The sequence below is a fragment of the Labrus mixtus genome, chromosome 7, assembly GCF_963584025.1.
Source record: "Labrus mixtus chromosome 7, fLabMix1.1, whole genome shotgun sequence".
NCBI lineage: Eukaryota > Metazoa > Chordata > Actinopteri > Labriformes > Labridae > Labrus > Labrus mixtus.
Window position 1 is genome coordinate 5,904,436 of NC_083618.1, and position 18,809 is coordinate 5,923,244.

General features: G+C 41.0%; 1 protein-coding gene across 1 annotated transcript in view; it reads right to left on the minus strand.

Annotated features, from left to right (window-relative positions):
* suclg2 (succinate-CoA ligase GDP-forming subunit beta) overlaps positions 1 to 18,809 on the minus strand; it is a 110,858-nt gene that overhangs the window by 35,953 nt on the left and 56,096 nt on the right. Inside the window, exons 8-9 of the mRNA XM_061042335.1 lie at positions 15,295 to 15,456; positions 12,382 to 12,524 (exon numbers count right to left, since the gene is read on the minus strand). Of these exons, the coding sequence (XP_060898318.1) occupies positions 12,382 to 12,524; positions 15,295 to 15,456 (305 nt within the window). The remainder of the gene's footprint in view (positions 1 to 12,381; positions 12,525 to 15,294; positions 15,457 to 18,809) is intronic.

Below are 18,809 nucleotides of genomic sequence, written 5' to 3' on the forward strand. Positions count from 1 at the left end.
TGATTTTTATGGCTAAACTAAAGTACCTTCCAAATGATGTAATCATGTCGGCCTTTTTAAGGGCTTACGTTCCTTCAAAACAGCCTTCCTCTACCTTTTCATGACAGACACCTGACTGACCTGCTGCCAGTATACTGTATATCTACAACGAGTCTGCCATTTATAATGACAGTTAATAAATGAACATTTCCACCATTCACTTCATTTATTTATACACAGGAAATGTTCTCTATGTCTGAGACTTATTCTATAGATAGAGACATTAATTGAAAGGTGTAATATTGCTGCTATGACGTCTATATAAACCTCAGCAGATCTTTATTACACCTTTTTTTTGTGCTGAGAAGCAAAGGTGATATATTTACGACTCAAGGTGATGTCTTCTTTCTAGCCTTTTAGAGATGTAACGGAGCAGCCAGTAATTTGTGGGCTGTACCTTCTAGCAGAATATAAGCATAACTGTGAAGATAAAGACTTTGCCACTTTGCCCATGATGGCCACTTTTTGCCAGCAATTGTGAGATCTTGGTCAGCATGGGTCAGCGATGGTCTGCACTTTGTCAGTCATGTGTGTTGTGTTTCTATGTTGTCTGACCATGGCTGAATAAATCCTAAAATGATCAACAGTCTGATTCATGATTTCATCATTGTCCATTTAATACAGAAACAACCCCCACCTAACAATCTCAAACTGACTCTGCTCTCAGCTGTTAGCTAAAATTAAAATTAAAAGCCGGGGTTAGGCGACTCACACACACCTGTGCTGCTTAGTCATTGGCTATGTGTCCTTTATATTTTATTATCAAATGTGAACCTGTTAAATAATGGAAACCATTTTCTTTCAAAGATTGAGACAATTCAGTTTAGAGTCAATTCAAACCAAACGTGTCATGGTAACTTCCTGTAAACGGCAGCATGTAATCAATCCTCATAATATTATCAGCACATACAGCGATCTGATTTAACCAGAAGATCCATTGACCTTAGGTAGCTATTGCTAAGGATGCTTGAATTCAACTCTTATCTCTGCTTTGTCGAACACCAGTTATGTAGGAAAGAGCTTTGAAGATGGATCAATTCATATTAAGTCAGTGAAAGCTGTCATTCACGCATAAAATAAATGTCATAATAGACATGATGGATTAACGTCGGGTCTTTGTAGATAATAAAACACTGAATAAGGTCTTTTACCAGCTCTTTTGTCAAGTGTCTTGAGATAACATTTGCTATGAATTGGCACTATACAAAGAAAGATGATTGATTGCACAGGTATTCAAATAGTTTAATAAGGATAAGAATGATCTGGATTGTTTTTTTCTTTCTATCCAGGATCAGCTAATACATACATACAAAACAGACTTCTCAAGATGACCAAACCCAGATTCTCAGATTAAACCTCTAAATGGATCTGCCCACTACAAACTTTAACCACACGGAACGGCAAACATCCACACAAACTGAAAGTTCCTCTCAGTTTCTTTAAATTACAAATATGTTGTGTTTGATATTGACATGTATTTGTTGGATTATTATTATTATTTCTAAGAGTTGAAAATCTTTTATAATTTGAACAATCTGCTCTACTTAATCTTTTACGTTGCTGTAGTGAGAAATTCAATTCAGTTTCAAAATTAAAAAAAAGGTAAACCACTTTTTTTCTTTTTTTTTTGATGGCTCATTTAAAGGTCTCATATTATGCTTTTTCTGGTTTTATATGCTCTTTAGTGTGTTTTCCAAGTGTCCTGTGCATGTTTAGGCACATCTATGTGCAAAAATTCAAAGTCCGTGGAAACGCGGCTTCTCCTACGTCCTCCTATTAGCTGCAGCATTAGCTGCATGTAACGCTCGGTTCTAGCCCCCCTCGATAAAAATTTGTCAGTCCGACGTCATTGTCAGTGTGAGATCACTGATCTAAGCCCATTGGCTCGTTGTGGCAAGCCCTGCAGCTCATGTTGCAGGCCTGTTAACTTCTGTAGCACGCCCACGATATGCCGTAGCCTGCGGTAGCACAGTAGTGCTAAGGTGCTAATGTTTATGCTCCCCTCGGACGGAGCCAGTGGCTGCATTCCCAATATGGTAAAAGAGGCAGGACATTTCCGAGAACCGTGCTGAGCGACTGACCAATAACGACAGAGCGGACCGGCAGACCAATCAGATCAGACTTGGCACACGTGGGGACTCTGAACGTGGGCACTTCAGAGCCTTAGAGAGAGAGTCAGAAGCGAGCCAGTGCATGGAGCAGCAGTACATGAAAACAGACACTTTTTTTGAACTTTAGCTATTGTGAACATACTTTAGTAGGTACATAGATTAAATATATGAACCCCCAAAAGGGCATAATATGACCTCTTTAAAAGTTGTATTACATTTATTCCAGCCTGATTTCAACACTCCGCTTAAGTACTGTAATGGATAAAATTCATCCCAAACTTAGATAAAAGTTTTTACCAGCACACACTGAAGGTTTTATCCAGGAAACTATCGTATCTCTTTTCTTATGAACAACCCATTCTCAAGATCTAAACCGATAGCCGTAACCCGATCTGGATATTTTTGAACAACTGTACTCAGTAAGATCATAACCTTACTCACAGACTAGATCTAATACAACTAATGGCACCAATGAGCACCTCGACAGACAGCCAATGTGTCAACCAGAGTCATAGTAGAAATGAACATGGCATTATTACACAGAGGGAAATTAATTAAGCAGGCATTAATATAAAATCCTCAATCAAATAAACCCAGATGCGCTCGTGACCACGGAATGTAGATAAACTAGAGAGCAGAGCCGTTTAATTAAAGCAACAATGCAGATGGACTTTGTAAATGAAAATCATCATATCACATGGAAAAGCAAGACAAACACTTAGGTTACATACGAATAGTTGTAGAATATATGTATTTAAGTTTCAGTTGTGATAAGAGCTGTTTGAAAGAGGAGAGGAGAGGAGAGGAGAGGAGAGGGGAGGAGAGGAGAGGAGAGGGGAGGGAGAGTGAGAGGAGAGGGGAGGAGAGGGAGAGGAGAGGAGAGGAGAGGAGAGGGGAGGAGAGTGAGAGGAGAGGAGAGGGGAGGAGAGGAGAGGAGAGGAGAGGAAAGGGGAGGAGAGTGAGAGTGAGAGGAGAGGAGAGTGAGAGGAGAGGAGAGGAGAGGAGAGTGAGAGGGGAGGAGAGGAGAGGAGAGGGGAGGAGAGGAGAGGAGAGGAGAGGAGAGGAGAGGGGAGGAGAGTGAGAGTGAGAGGAGAGGAGAGGAGAGGAGAGGAGAGGAGAGAGGAGAGGGAGAAGAGAGGAGAGGAGAGGAGAGAGGAAAGGGAGAAGAGAGGAGAGGAGAGGAGAGGAGAGGGGAGGAGAGGAGAGGAGAGGAGAGGAGAGGAGAGGGGAGGAGAGGCGAGGCGAGGAGAGTGAGAGGAGAGGAGAGGGGAGGAGAGGAGAGGGGAGGAGAGGGGAGGAGAGTGAGAGTGAGAGGAGAGGGGAGGAGAGGAGAGGAGAGTGAGTGAGCGTGAGAGTGAGTGAGCGTAGAGGGGAGGGGAGGAGAGGAGAGGAGAGGAGAGGAGAGGAGAGTGAGCGTAGAGGGGAGGGGAGGAGAGGAGAGGAGAGGAGAGGAGGAACATTCTCGACGTGACGACCCTGTCCCTCCAAACATATGGTAACTTAACATTACTTTTTATTTAATCCCAACGTTCAATGAATCAATCAATGAATAATAATTGAAACTGTATGTGTGCCTCAACTTTAAGACAACACAGATCAGTGCAGTTGAAGTTGAACACCAGACAATGTGAAGCATGACTTCGGCTCTTTCTGTGAGGATAGCTTAAAGCTAAGCTAATTATTTTGTATAATTTAGTTCAATATAAACTAAAAAAAGAAAAGCTTAGAAACAACAGAAAATCAAATAGGATAGAATAAAACAGGGAACATTAATATGAGGGATTAAAAAATCAATCATAAAATAATTCTTAATATCCAGGTAAATTTGAGAGACGGTCACTACGGTTAAAAGCTGCCTGATCCTGAGGGGATGTTCAGGTTCTTAACCTGTAAAGGACTTAATGAGGTTTAATTTATCATTGAGGTTTTAAGTCTTTTTAGCTGCATTAAACAACAGGGTAAGAACACAAAGGATGAATTCATAAGCCCTCTTTGTAGTCCATCTTGGGTAGATTGTAGTTTTTACAAAGTAGACCTAGTGACATACATAACATCCACCCAGTGTAAGTACAGTCGTATTCCCTCATCACTGCGATCATCTTTTCCTTTCCTCTTATTCACATCTTGACCCTGATATGTTTTTCATTGAGGTAAAGGGAGAGTGAATAGGAAAGGACTTAGGGTGTAATTTGAATACACATTTGAATGGCTCCTTACACTTGTTTTAAAGGTCACACATTATTCTCCTGTTCAACAAGTTTCAATAAGTCTCAGAGCTCCACAAAACATGTCTGTGAAGTTTCCTGTTATAAATCCTCTCCGATCCTGTATTTGATCATGACTATAAACCCCTCGATTTCAGCCCAGCTCAGAACAGGCTGTTTCTGTGCCTGTAGCTTTAAATGCTAATGAGCTGTGTCTGAGCACGCCCCTCCAGAAGGTGATGTTGCTTGGGCTTTCTTGCTCCATGCCAAATTGTTTATGGTGAGAAGGCAGACTCAGGGAAGAACAATCACATAGCTGTGGGAGTGTCACCCACCTGGGGGAGGGCTTACTGCCCTTTATGATGTCATGAAGGGTAAATCTCCAAACGGCCTGTTTGAGCACACATTTTCTGAAATGTGGAGCAGGGAAAAGACAAAGAGTATGGACTTTTCTCATAATTGGGGGCGACAGGCTAGGGACACATATTAGTGTTGAAAAAAAAGTTGGTACAGTGTATTTTGCATAATGTATGACCTTCAAGTTACAACTGTGTGGATATTTTGTTTTATTCTGATCCAAAATCTTTGTGAAAGCTTCACAAAGATTTGCACATTTAAACAGCCTCACATGCCTTTAGTATGGTTTATGGAGCTTTCTTTATAGCCTGCTGTTATTTCTATGCCTATAAACTAGCCGTACAAAAAGCTTGTTTAAATTTCACTTCAGGGGACTAGCTTCCAAAACACTCAACACCTGCTGTCACAAGTATAATCACTTACTTTGTGGTCCCAATAGGCTTGTTGAAAGGATATATTAAAAAAAAAAAGAAAAAAAAGAAAAATGTGGTAAACATGAACAAGCATCTAAATTCAAAACTTTTACTACCTCTTAACTGATGGCTATGAAATAGACAAGTTCTGTCTCTGGCCCAGTGACGTCAACCAGATGCCTGGGTGTCCGAGTTCACGGATCAAGGGTCTCGGCTTGTTGAGCAAATACAAAAGTACACACAAAAGCTTCATGCTCAAAAGGAAAACACATTAAGACCTTGTGCTGTCCACGTGTATGTGCCCTTAGATCAAAAGCATTGCATGAGGCTCATGCTGAATACATTTCTAGGACTAACACAGGTTAAGTAAACTCTGGGTTTAGCCCATAACATAGGCTTCCAATGAAGCCTGCTGATGAAATGCAACACAAGATAGAGAAAAACACACCATATATATTTATCACTGAAAAAGGGTTTTTAATGCCCTGTAAGCAAATTTACAAGAAACCCATTATAATGAGGTAGAGCTTTTCTCTTACAACAATACAATAACCTGCACTGCATATATATGAAAAACAGAAATACATCACCCAGAGTGCCACTTTTCCCTTAAAGCACTCAAACCCTCATGCTGTCTGCCTCTAACAAGCAATGTTCGCTCCCCTCTGTGGCCTGTCCTCAGTATGGCAGCCCCAGTGCATTGGCTGGACTAAGTAGTCGTCCCTCCATGGCTGGCCCCCTATTTAGTACTCGTGTACAAATTCTGAGGGCTGTGAATGAACTCCATTACAGCTGCATCTTGTTTTCTCCCTTTTCCCCTTTTCTCAAAGGCTTTGCATTGCTTGTGTTTATAACACAGGGAGCCAGCGTCTCCCAAAGGCCCTCAGCTTCGGGCAAAAAGGTAATTTCTTTCCCAGTAAAATAACACACCGCGAGGCTCTCACATCGCAGGTGACTCTTGTGATTAAAAGTTGTCCGGGTCCCTGGAGGGCTGCATATGTGTGTGTAGATGTGGGTGCTGCAATACAAGCATCTATTTGCACTTCTGCACAGTGACTGAATGAGCTGCATTCTTTCCATCTCATGCGTGAGTAGCACCCTGAGGACACAACCCTGTAACACAGAGCTCTTGTCCTTACTTCTAGTGCTGCATGAACACAGAATGGAGCACCTTTTAGCAAAATACATTTATTGTATTTTCCATATCTGATAACTTACATTACACTATGAATGAGAAATCGATTACCTAAAAGAAACGTAATAAAACATGTCATACACTGACCTTCCGTACCTAGCCCACCATAGGCTACCGCTAGGTCAGCAAATAAGCTCTAAATTCTGCTGCTAGCCATTGTTCATGTTGATGGTGCATGGCTTGTACTCAGGCCTGACCAATATCAATAGCTCCCGGATGCGTTCGTTTTCCAAATTTTTTAAAGGTGCATTCACCATTTTTGTTATCATTAGGCTAATTTTCTCCGCTTTGGTATCATCATGAACGTGTGTGCTTACATGGCTACCAAACTATGTGACGCAAGACTGGTTTTTCCAAGTGCTTTAAGTGCACAAAGTCGAACAAGAATTTCTATGATATGCAAGTTTAACGCCACACATCTTGACTTGAGGTTATTGTAATGGTCAAAATACTTCCAGACATCACTTCATGGCTAACATGTAATCCCTATTGAACAACCACTATAGTAGCCCAAAACAACGCGTGCACAGTAGTAGTTTAACCCTTCTCAAATAATTATGTCAAAAACTATTTCTCGAGTTATCGTAACCTTCCCTTCACACCTTTCACTACACATTTCTCTGGGTCACCTGGCTTGGGCTGCAGCCTCTGTGACTCTAAAGTCCTATATGTTGAAGCTCATTAGACATGGGCTCAGACATCTCCATACAGGGATGAGAAAGGCATTGCCAGGGCTCCTGCAGGATTTAGCTCGCAAGCATGAAACTGGGGGGGGGGGGAGCTATTCACATTGACTTTAATAGGATTTAGCTAGATGAAAGGCAACAGGGAAGAAAAGAGATACAAAGAAGAAAAGAGTCTAAGGGACAGGACAGGTCGAGTAGAAATAGCAAGGAGGGGAAGGAACTATAGGAAATACTTAGGTGACAATCTTGCAGGAAGACACATTGGGGTACAGCAAGATATTCAGGTAAGAGTCACCATGCATGTATGGTTAAATCACAGCAATAAGATGCTTTCACAGAAAAAGCAGTATTAGTTTCCCCTGCAGAGGGAGAGATGGGACTCGGAGCTTGGCAGTGTCAATGCAACTAGGAGTGGTTAAAACACACAATCAGGGAATGGGAAAATACAAGTGAGTACACAAGCACACACATATTTACAGGTGAGCCTCAGCATTCCAAATTAAGATCTCACACATGCCAGTGGGAGCTGAAACGATGTTGCATGATCAACAGTGTGATAATGCAACAACACATGCATATGAACACACCTCCATAGTTGCCCTGGAGGCGGGTCATCAAGCTGAACTAAAGCTAATGTTCCGATCTGTGCCTCCTTCACCACACCTTGCTTGCTTTTGCCTTAAACAATGCAGCAGCACAGAAACAGGCCTACGGGTAATGTGCATGCACGCTTTTATGCAAAGTGTACAGTATGTGAGCACACAGTGGGAGAAGGAGGGGCTCGATATGACAGTTTGTGGTTATATCTAAATGTGAAATGTATACATGCAGCTCATTTGCTCCTCGACTTTTCAAACTTGCTCCTTCTGTGTTTGCCCTTTGCAGTATTTTGTGTTCTCCCTCTTTGGGGTGGGGGAAATAACAGATTTAATGTAAACTATAATACTAAAAATGTTGTTGTGATGCACATATACCATGCCTACAAACAATAAGCATGTCTAATACATTGCTGGGCCTCGCACGGACACAAACTAACAGAAAAATGACCGTGAGGGGATGTTTTATAGAAATGTCATCATTCACTTCAGCTCACAAAAAATAGCAGAAAAGCGCCCTCAGCCCTGAGAGCAGAATGGCTGTTGAGTCGGACGAAACATTCATCTGCCACTTCCTTTATAGCACAGGCACAAGGCAATAAGCAGGTTACCTCGCTGTTGGTATTTGCTGCCTCTCTCTGCTTTGTGCCTACAGGTGATGTGAAGGAAAGCTCAATAAATTCAGCCAGTCTGTCAACAAACTGTTCTTTACGTGCATATGTGGAAAGTGGAGCTATTTATTTTAGCATGAAAAATAAATGTGTCCCGTCTTAAAGAGCCCGGGGCCGCAATCCACACAGAGCTGAATGGTCTGCTACACCCAGCTGAGCTACATAACATCTCACATGTTTCACACATACACTGGGCTACACACACTGCTTTATGATTCTTCTTCTTGGTCCCAATTATTTCATTTGACTGTTTTTTTTCCCTGTTATGAGTACTTCACATATAGTATCCTAATTTCATCTTTTTCTCGTCTGATCTCGCAGAGGATAATGTTTCAGGTAATGAATGCTACGAGGGGTAGATACAGGAGACGGGAGCGAACAAGAAAAGAGGGAGGCTTTGTCATCTCAGACTCCGTCTCTGCTATTCAGAGCCAGCAGTACACACTCACATCACTTCCACTCCTCTCAGCACAATGAGCCTGAAACATCAAAGCGGAGACCAGGAGGGAGAGAGCGAGAAAGACAGAGAGAGAGAGAGAGAGAGAGAGGGAGACAAAGCGTAAAAGCGAGTCAGGAAAGAAAAGTGTGACAGAAAAAAAAAAAACAGGCCCCCGAATACCTGTTTATGTGGATATGTAAGGCATCATTACAGCAGGCTCTCTCCATGCTGTTCTGCTCCCATGGACACTGAATGCACCTCCGTCTTTTCCACAGTATATAAATAATGGTAATAGTCTAAGTAAACAGACTCAGTGCTCTCTAATAAAAAAAAAGCAAATATTCATGTATGCACGAGAACATTGATGGCCTTCCCTTCGGTTGGTATCAAGCTTTTTATGCAGTGAAAGTGGAAATAAGCATTCTCGTAGCAGTCTGTCCAAACTATTAGCTAATAAATAAATAAAATTAATAAAAACAAAAAAAGGTAAGAAATGGGAGTAAAACAACTGGGTATTAAATCAGTGAAAACTGTAAACAAAGGGTTAGATATTTGGAGGCCATTAAGGGTTGATTGCCTTGATATTAAAAGAAAATACACAGAATGTCCGTCTCTTTATAACTGTTTGACACCTGAAATCAATACTGTACATTTTACCTCGTCAGAGCTTGGAGCCTTATTTTAATTTCAGCTCATATTTCTGAGTCTTGAATGGTAATTTGCTGAAAAAAAAAAAAAAAAAATGCAAATGAGACGCTCACTCTCTAGCTCTTATTGTGGCGTGATTAACATTCCCTCCAAAGATCAGAGCAGGTTTCTCAGCTCCCCTGGTTGAAATGCTAATGGTGCTTCCAACCCAGTTTAATGTCAACCCTATTCTACTTTTTTCCCTGTCAGGGAGGAGCTCCCTGTCTCTATTTCCATACACAGCAGCAGGAGGGACAGACAGCAGGCTTACTACCCCATCTGGATCTAGGGAATTAGCCAAAGACACAGAGAGAGAGAGAGAGAGAGAGAGAGAGAGAAGGAGGAACAGGAGGAGGGTAGAGGAGGATCCTCTTGTCCATGCAGGAGTGTTTTTGGAAAGGGAAAGCAATGAATCCAGACTGCAAAAAAACATACTTTGCCTCTGTAGAATTTCAACTCGTTCTAAAGGGGTTCAAAAAATAACCAATGAAGGCCTCATACCGGGAGAGAGTGACAGGTCTTTGTAGTTTTTCTCTCCCCTATTGATCGCATTTCTTTTATATCCACCGTATTAATTTTTATTTCCCCGTACGGACCATTGGGTTTAATTCACAGGAGACCAAACAGTATCTAAACACAGCAGAAGTCTGAGTGAAGCAATGCACTACCTGCTGGTCTGGAGGTTTTTAACATTCATCTGTAAAAGGTGTGCAATACTGGTCCATTCACTGCTGTGAAATAAGTACGAGACAGGGCTTTTTAAAAACACAGCTTTTCCGGGACCTCAACACTGCACTCAGGTGTATGAAACATCTACAAACGAGGACGAGATTGGGACGAAAGAAAGAGTTCTACAGAGCTGTGATATTGACAGAATATCTGTTATAGGGGAAGACTGTGTATCAATGTTAACACCTGTGCAATCACTTTTTTTTGTATATTTTGATGTCATCATTTGCGGTATATGTTTAGGTTCAATAAAAGCTGGGACACTGGGAAGGGGGTCATGAGATGCCTTCCAAAAACATACAAATATGAAATGACTTAAAATTGAATATTTGACCCATTATTGTGAAATAGTCCTTAAGTGAGATTTGTGCTGAAATGAAAGTAAAACAATTTGACTAACAATGTAGGTACCTGTTGTGCTCTTTGTTTTACTTATTTAAATTTTTCCAAGGCTCTGCTGTATTCTTTAGTGTTGTTTTAATGTCAGCGTTTGGATAGGCCTATTGGTTTCCTTGCTGCCTATGCACAACGTTAAATGCTTTAAACCCTTCCAGGGACAGAGGGTGTCCCCCATCTTTCACATCTTTAATTTGGGGGTCGCGGAATGAAAAGTTTGGGAACCCATGGCTTATACAGTCTGTACTCTGTCAATATTACCTCTTCTGCATTACTTCACCATCATAATGAGCACTACCTCATTTACAACACTTAAAAATCCGATATCTTCACATCCTCTTGTTTCATCATTCAGTGCTGATATTGCAATAATTATAATATTATATTCATATTATATTGTCAGTTGTCCCACTCTCCTTAGCTTCCATTATGTTCTGCTTTATTTCCTTCTTACTGTCATAGTGTTAGTGTCACTTTTGTTTTCATTTCATCATTAACAAAAAAAATAACTTGCTTTATTTAAGTTACACTATAAACACATACATGGCGTCAGTGTGTTAGAAGCCCAGGAGGTCTTGTCCCAGCAACAGATGCCAGGCTCTCGAGTTAGACGGAGCTCCCCCAACCAATCAGCGAGGCGATCTGGCACGACTACCACCCAACGTCACCGACGCCCAGCCACAACCATCGGACTGTGTCGTCAACCACCTCAGTCATTCATGCACAGCCTGCTCAGACCGCCACCTCAGCGGCAAGGAAGTGTGTGGACAACAGAAACGCGAGGAATACAAAGGTGAAGTCCTTCCTGCATCTTATCCCGTTTCCCCCTATCACATTTTCATTTTGTAACAAAACAGTCAGTAAGGTATTTTACCTTACCTTTTGTAAAGCATCTCCAGATAACATTTGTAAAGAATTGATGCTATACAGGACAAATAAAGATTGATTGATGTCAAAGTGTAAAATGCTAACATTCATGTCAGTAAGTGACCTATCATGTAAAGGTCTGGCTGCGGCTCCCAGGTAAGTAGATGCCTTTCAAAGTTAAAACCCAATTTTAACAGAGAACCTGCCAAATGGAATCAGCTCATGGAAATGAAGGTTAAATAAAAAGAAAGTTAAGGCAAATAACTGATATTGTATCAGCTACTCAGTATTCCACACATCTAAGCCCTGCCAGAGATGCTAACACAGAGGCAACCGGAGATCAGTCCAGGGATGTGGGAGTGACAGCAGCGAGGGAATTAGTGGGGTGATGACTGTCAACACACAATCAGCGCTGCGGTATTGTTACAAGGCTCATGTTGTTTAGTTTGGAGTTATTAGCTTTCTGAACATAGAGTCAAATCACTTGTAAAACACCCCCCCCCTCCGCCCAGCTGCCACTCATCCAGAGCTGCAAGACGTCAAGAAACATGCTTTGAGTTACAGTTTGGATTTGTGCGTTTCCTTTGTACACAGCCTTCATATGAGCCCTTTTCATTTGTGTGGATGTGGATGTGTTAACAAGTCATTAAAGATGATTTCTATAGCAGTGAAGAGAGAGGTGACTGCAACTGAAAATGATGGTGTATAATCACACAGCCTCCCAGACTCTCTCTGAGCGAGACGTGGACATATGCCAAGGTCCTTTGTCTAATAAGCTTGTTGTGTCAGTGACAAAGTGCAAACTAAATAGGCAGAGCTTTATGAATGTGCTATGACAAGATACAAGACTGCAAGATCAAAGACATATAAACAGAGGGATTTCATTGAAGAAAGGCTAAAAGAAAGTAGTCAATGCTTCATATGCTCAGTTGTTACAAAGAAAACAATGAAAAAATGTGAAATGTATATGTTTTTTGTAGTTTTCTCCTACCTTTGGGTCAGCAGTGAGCAGCTTGAAGGCCTCGTACACCTGCCTCTCTTGGACTCCTCCCCCCAGGTCCAGGAAGTTAGCTGGCTTTCCACCATGCAGGTCAATAATGTCACATGTGGCCATGGCCAAACCAGCTCCATTCACTGTAAAAAAAAATAATTTTGTAAATGGACTTGAGCTTGTACAGCTCTTCTTCTCGTCTTCTGACTACTTTGTGCTTTCACACCGCATGTCACACCTACACAATCACACCCAATTAACACGCTGATATTACATGGCTATGTAAAGGGTCCATCAGAAGTAACTACTCCCATTTATACACATACACATACACATACGCCGACGCCAAAGCAGCGGGACATGTTGCTACAGGAGCTGGGGATCAAACCCCCAACCTTCTGGTTGAGAGATGACCGACTCTACCAACTGAGACTCAAATTTGTCAGTTCATGTAGTTTGTAAAAATGTAAACTGAGATACAATGGATTAGATAAGACTCGTTAAGCCAAATTGAAGGGGTTTCCACAAATAGACTTTCCAGGTATGTCTTGGCCTTTTAACTTTTTATTTTATTTTAAATTAGTCCAAGTGAATGGAGCCAGAAGGGTCCACACACATGCTTTACAAGAAAACAGGGAGTGAGCTAACTAGAGAGAGAGAAGCCACCTGGAATATCCCTCCTTTTAATGTATTAACTGGAATTGTGACCTCTACTTTTTAATTAAAAAATCTACTCATGTCACTGTTTTAAAAGCCTGTAAGTGGTGCAAATGTCAATTGTTTTCTTGGTCGTGGTTATTTCCATATGCTATGTCATGAGTGTGTGATAACTGTATCAAAGGGGAACAAATACAAACCTTTGGATTGCTGACAAGAATTCTCACAAGAGCAAACACATGAAGTCAGAGAGAAACAGACTGAAGCAACACTGGGGAAAGTCGCCTTATGCAGGGAGAGACCTCAGTTGTCGTGTATGTGTGTGAGGAGAAAAGAGCTTGAGGGAAGCAAGGTGAGCTGGTATCTATTCAAATAATGTTAAAGGAGAGAATAAGTTCAGCAGAACTTGTAAATTAAATGAGATCTATTAAGCTGATTCATATACATACAGTATGATGTTATGAAGTTGAATGTCCATACTAAACCTCGGCTAAGTTTAAAAAAAAACACAAGATACACAGTTGTTGTCGTTTTCCCTGGACGTGGTTTCCTGCTACTCTGAACGAGATGTTACGAGAACGTTGTGAGACTTGTCCAGGACCTGACTTCAGTTCATGACGACATATTACAGCAAAGAATGGACAGAAGTTGTAAGACATGCCCGACCTGGCAGCTCTTTTAAGGACACGACCACCCAGATGCTCACTAGATTTTCCCTGTGACTTCCAACAGAGCTGGCCAGTCGGAGGGGGGCCTTAAAGAGACAGCAGCTGAAATTAACCGTTTCAGGGAGAGGCTGAAATCAGGGATTTTACTGACGCAAGTATATGATAAATAAGAAGGTTTTCTTTAGCTACACATCTCGCAACACTTCTCAGTAGGTGTCCGAGACTGACATAATTAACGGTGAAAGTGAGAATAATAAATGTCCTTTAAGAGAAGGCCTTTTTTTAAAAGTAAAATGTTTGCCTTCAAAAACGTTCAATAGAGAAACGAGTCGCCACGCTGTGGTACTGTGAGTAAACACTGCAGAGTGTGACTAATGATGTCTGCTGTACCAGTTTAATATCTCAAGAGAGTGTTAATATGACTATGGGATAATAAAGAGAAAATGTTGAATGTATAATATGTATTTCTAAGGCAAAGCAAAATACAGACAGGAAGTCCAGGCTGAAGTCCATTTTTCAGAAACTAAAACACAAGTCCTTGAGAAGAAAGTGTGACGCCAGCAGCCATGAATGGAGTAAAAAAGCATTTTTAGCCACTGAAGCAAAGAAGACATATACTTCAAAAAAGAAAAAAACACAAAAGAATCCAGCAGGAAATTGTCATCCACAGGAGACGAAATAGCTGAAAAAAAATGTCACCCTTAAGAAGAATCGGCTGGAAATCTTCTAATCAGTAATACTCAATGCATGAAGACGAGCAACACAGAGAGAATTTGATTATGACTCGTCTCTCGACTTCAGAGAAAAAGCGTTGATTAAAAGAGATTCTGCTACACTTTTTTTTTTGTGTGTCATCATTTAGCCAACTGCCATCCCCGGCTTCCCTGCTGAGTTGTGCCGGAGCCAAGTGCACAAAAAAATGTCTTACCTCATTTGGTTTAGCCTGGCTGAACTCGCGTCCTGGCGAGCTTGCCGACCAAGGTCTCAATAAAAGGGAAATTTGCTCTAACAGCTGTCACTTTGGTGGCTTACTGAGCTCTCAAGGAAGCTGCAGGGCCTTAAAAGCTGTTTTAACTTTAAGACAGGCTGGGGGCTGGCTGCAGATGCAGAGTGTTGGTGTGTGCATGAATGTGTGTGTTTTAGTGTGTATTGGGGGGGGGGGGGGTAGCACTAACAGACATCTAATGTGTTTATGAGGCTACAGGGTAAGGAGCGTGAGCACCTGTTAGTGCTGCTGTACACTGTAAAAGCTTTGATTTATGACAAGAGAGGAGGCCTTTAATGAGAATGCTAACAATCTGGCTCACTGGAGACTTTCTGGGCGGATTATAGCTAATTAGAACGCATTGGTTACGGCAGCATTCCTTCTGGAGTGCTCGGAAAGCTGCTTGTAACGTTGACTGGAGCAGAGCAGAGGCTGCTTTTACTTTGACTAAGTTTTAACCGTATCCGAGCTTTCCACTTTTACGACTTAAGAGAGGTGTTACAGCCTGACTTTAGAAGGGGGTTCACTTATGGGAGAGTTTATTTAATGCGAGGTGAATGTGTGAAGGAAGGAGTTCAGTTACTGTGATTTTTGTTTCCGTACCAAAGCAGGCGATGTTTCCGTCCAGTCCAATATATTTGAGGTCCCATTTGGCTGCCTCCGTCTCCGTGGGGTCACTCTCGGACATGTCGTCCATGGCGAACACGGCTTTCTGACGGAACTCTGCGTTGTCGTCAAAGTTGATCTTAGCATCAAAACAAACCACTGGAGAGACGAGGAAATGAAAAATAAAAGTGAGGAATGAAGACAGCAAGAGAGAAAGCACAAAAGTCAGACAGAAGGAGATGGTAACTGAGGAAGACGGGAAAAAAACATCACTTCATGCACAAACACCAGACTTATTAGCACTTCTAAATGTGGAATTAATGAACTGAGGGCTGTCCCATCGGCCTACTGGTCTTAATTATTTCAGAAGTTGTGTCAGTTAGGGATGGGTTTTTGACTCTGCCTCTAAGGGATAGACCATTACAGTATAGTAAATGGACTCTTCCTTTACACTTCAAAGAGAGCACATTTCAAAGAGAGCACACTCATGAAGCTACCTGAGGATAAAAAAAAAAAAAACAGGCCAAAAATGTCATAAATTAGTTGAAGCTCTTTTTTATGTAAAAACACTTAAAACTGACTGAATCTTAAAGGCTTGTCCTTTCATGCTGACACGACTGAGATGATGAGAAGATTGAGTCCATTTCACGTCTCCTCTGTAAAGAATGTAGCACCTTTAAAGATCACTTTTGTTAAAATAGTGTTTTTGAAATTGTCTAGAGACAAAACATAGCACATCTATGTTGTGGTCTGTTGTTGGTGGGGCTTGTATATGGACTTGCTTTTTCATGTTGTTCCATCCAGAGCTGTTTACTGCACATCAGGCAGCTCTGTTAAATAAACATGAGTTTGAATCTGATTAATAAAACTAACTGCACTGCACTTCATAACCGGACATTTAACTGACTTCATCCAGCCGGTACCCTAGTTCAGTGGTATCCAAAGTGGGGGTCAACCCCCCAGTTGGGTTATGAGCCTCCTATAGGGGGGCCGCTAGATGCCTTCCAAAAGCTAATAACATTTAAAAATCATTTAAAATTACACATTTTATGGAAAAATTACTTATGAAAACCTTTATTATCAACTTGTTTGAATAAATGATATATTATTATTGTAACACAGCAGCCAGATAACTGATGTTTAATAGTAATAGAAGGTAATAAAATCTTTAAATGTGGGAAATGGTTTTGTGTCGACAACAAACAGACAAAAAGAACAAACAAGACACAAACAAAGACACATATTACTTAGCAGGCAGACTCTTGTGGGACTGGGGAGCGTAAACAAACTGTTTCCTCAAGGTAAAGAAACATTTCCACTACACAATTCCTTTTTGTTTTTGTTTTGACACTTCTATTATTGCAGACCATCTACAAAATGAATTCAGCTATTACCAAATGAGACAAAAAAATACAAATTCTCTACCCTAGAGAAATGTTCCTCTCCACCGCATGTTTGTCGAAAGCCTGCCGGAAAATAGCTGTGCTCCCTTGTGACATGTTTGCAAATCCAACAAAAAAAAAAAGAGCTTATTTTAATGTGAAGCTTGTCTACAGAGCCTGCCTCAATCACAGAAATTACTTAGGAAAGGAAAGTTATACCTCTGAAAGCAGTCATTTTATTTATTCATATTCATAAGAAATCATGAAAAAACAAAGTACTTTTGTTAGATGTTGCTCAAACACCTCTGAACAAGAATCTGTTTTGGAAAAGTCTAAATAACATCAAAGAAGTGATGCATGTTCACCAGGTTGTAATGCGTCTCAAAAGGAGGCATCACATTCACCCGCTACAGGCGAGACAATCGTTCTGATTTCTTGGGACAAAACAAAGTTCAGTGTGAGTTCAACAAAAGTAGTAGAATATGGTTCATGACAATTTATCATATCTTTCTTATGTGAATGCTGAGCTCATGAAATGTTAGCAATGCAAACCTCGAAGTCTGTCATGTTGTCACCTTAAGAAACAACGAGGGACTGAGAATTACCATATCTCTGTTTCTGTCGTTGTCAATTCAAGTGTTTGCCTTTATCAGGTAACATTCATGACACATCACATTGAAAACAGATACTAACGGTTATAGCACCCTGGCTTCTTCGGGGCTTTGAGTGTATAAACTGTGTGATTCAATATCGATGCAAGCTATCATTTGATATACAAAATATCCTAATATAAGCTTCAGAAGTAGAATAACTCTAAAAAGAGGACACACTGTGTAGATCAGCTCATCCAGCAGTTCTTATGAAAAATGTAAAGAAGGCATGCAATGAAACTATGCTCCGGGTTACATCACTCCAAGATGAATATAAAGGGAAAATCCATGTTTTTAGGCATGATGTCGATAATTATGTTGACAATGCAAAAGGGGTAATTCCTGTTTTATTTAAAGAGCCCATATTATGCCCTTTTTGGGGTTCGTATATTTAATCTATGTACCTACTTTTGTACGTTCACAATAGCTAAAGTCCGAAAAAAGTGTCTGTTTTCATGTACTGCTCCTCCTTGCTCCCTCTCGCTCTGAGTCCGTCAGCTACGCTCTGCTGAGCCCCCACTGTTAGACCCCATGTGGGCCAAGTCTGCTCTGATTGGTCTGCCGATCCGCTCTGTCGTTATTGGTCAGTTGCTCAGCACGCTTCTCGGAAATTTCAACATGAGCTGCAGGGCTTGCCACAACGAGCCAATGGGCTTAGATCAGTGATCTCACACTGACAATGACGCCGCACTGACACATTTTTTTTCGAGGGGGGCTAGAACCGAGCGTTACATGCAGCTAATGCTACAGCTAACAGGAGGACGTAGGAGAAGCCGCGTTTCCGTGGACTTTGAATTTTTGCACATAGATGTGCCTAAACATGCACAAGACACCTGGAAAACACACTAAAGAGCATATAAAACCAGAAAAAGCATAATATGGGACCTTCAATACAGCATGGAGAGTCTCATTGAGAAAGGCCAACAGCTAATTTAGAGCTCAATTTCTTCTTAAATGAGTGGCACTACTTTACAGAGTCTATACAGTGTATGAACACTGAGTTGTGAATTGATATCTGAATGTCTAAGAGAAGAGGCTGACAATAATGACAATATTTAATACTCTATCAAAAATAAACTAGGGCCCGACCGATATAAGATTTTTAGGGCCGATACTGATATTGATATTGGGGAGACCAAAAATCCGATACCGATATATCTGCGTATATCTATCATGGATCTATGTTCGATCTGTAGAGATAGATATACATATTTATTGCTTTGATCCCTCAAAATGCAATAATCAAACACTTGATATCACACATGATCACATGATAAAGGCTAGACTGTGCTCTGATAAAGACAAAAAATGATGATACAAATGTCTTTTCTAGTGCAATAAACTAAATGTATCTCTCATAAGAACAGTTCTAAAGCTGTGTATGAATGTTTCCTCTTAAATATGAGAAAAAGGCATATCTACACATAGGAGATTTGACCAAATGATTTCTTAAGGATACAAAACTAAAGTAATTAAAAAA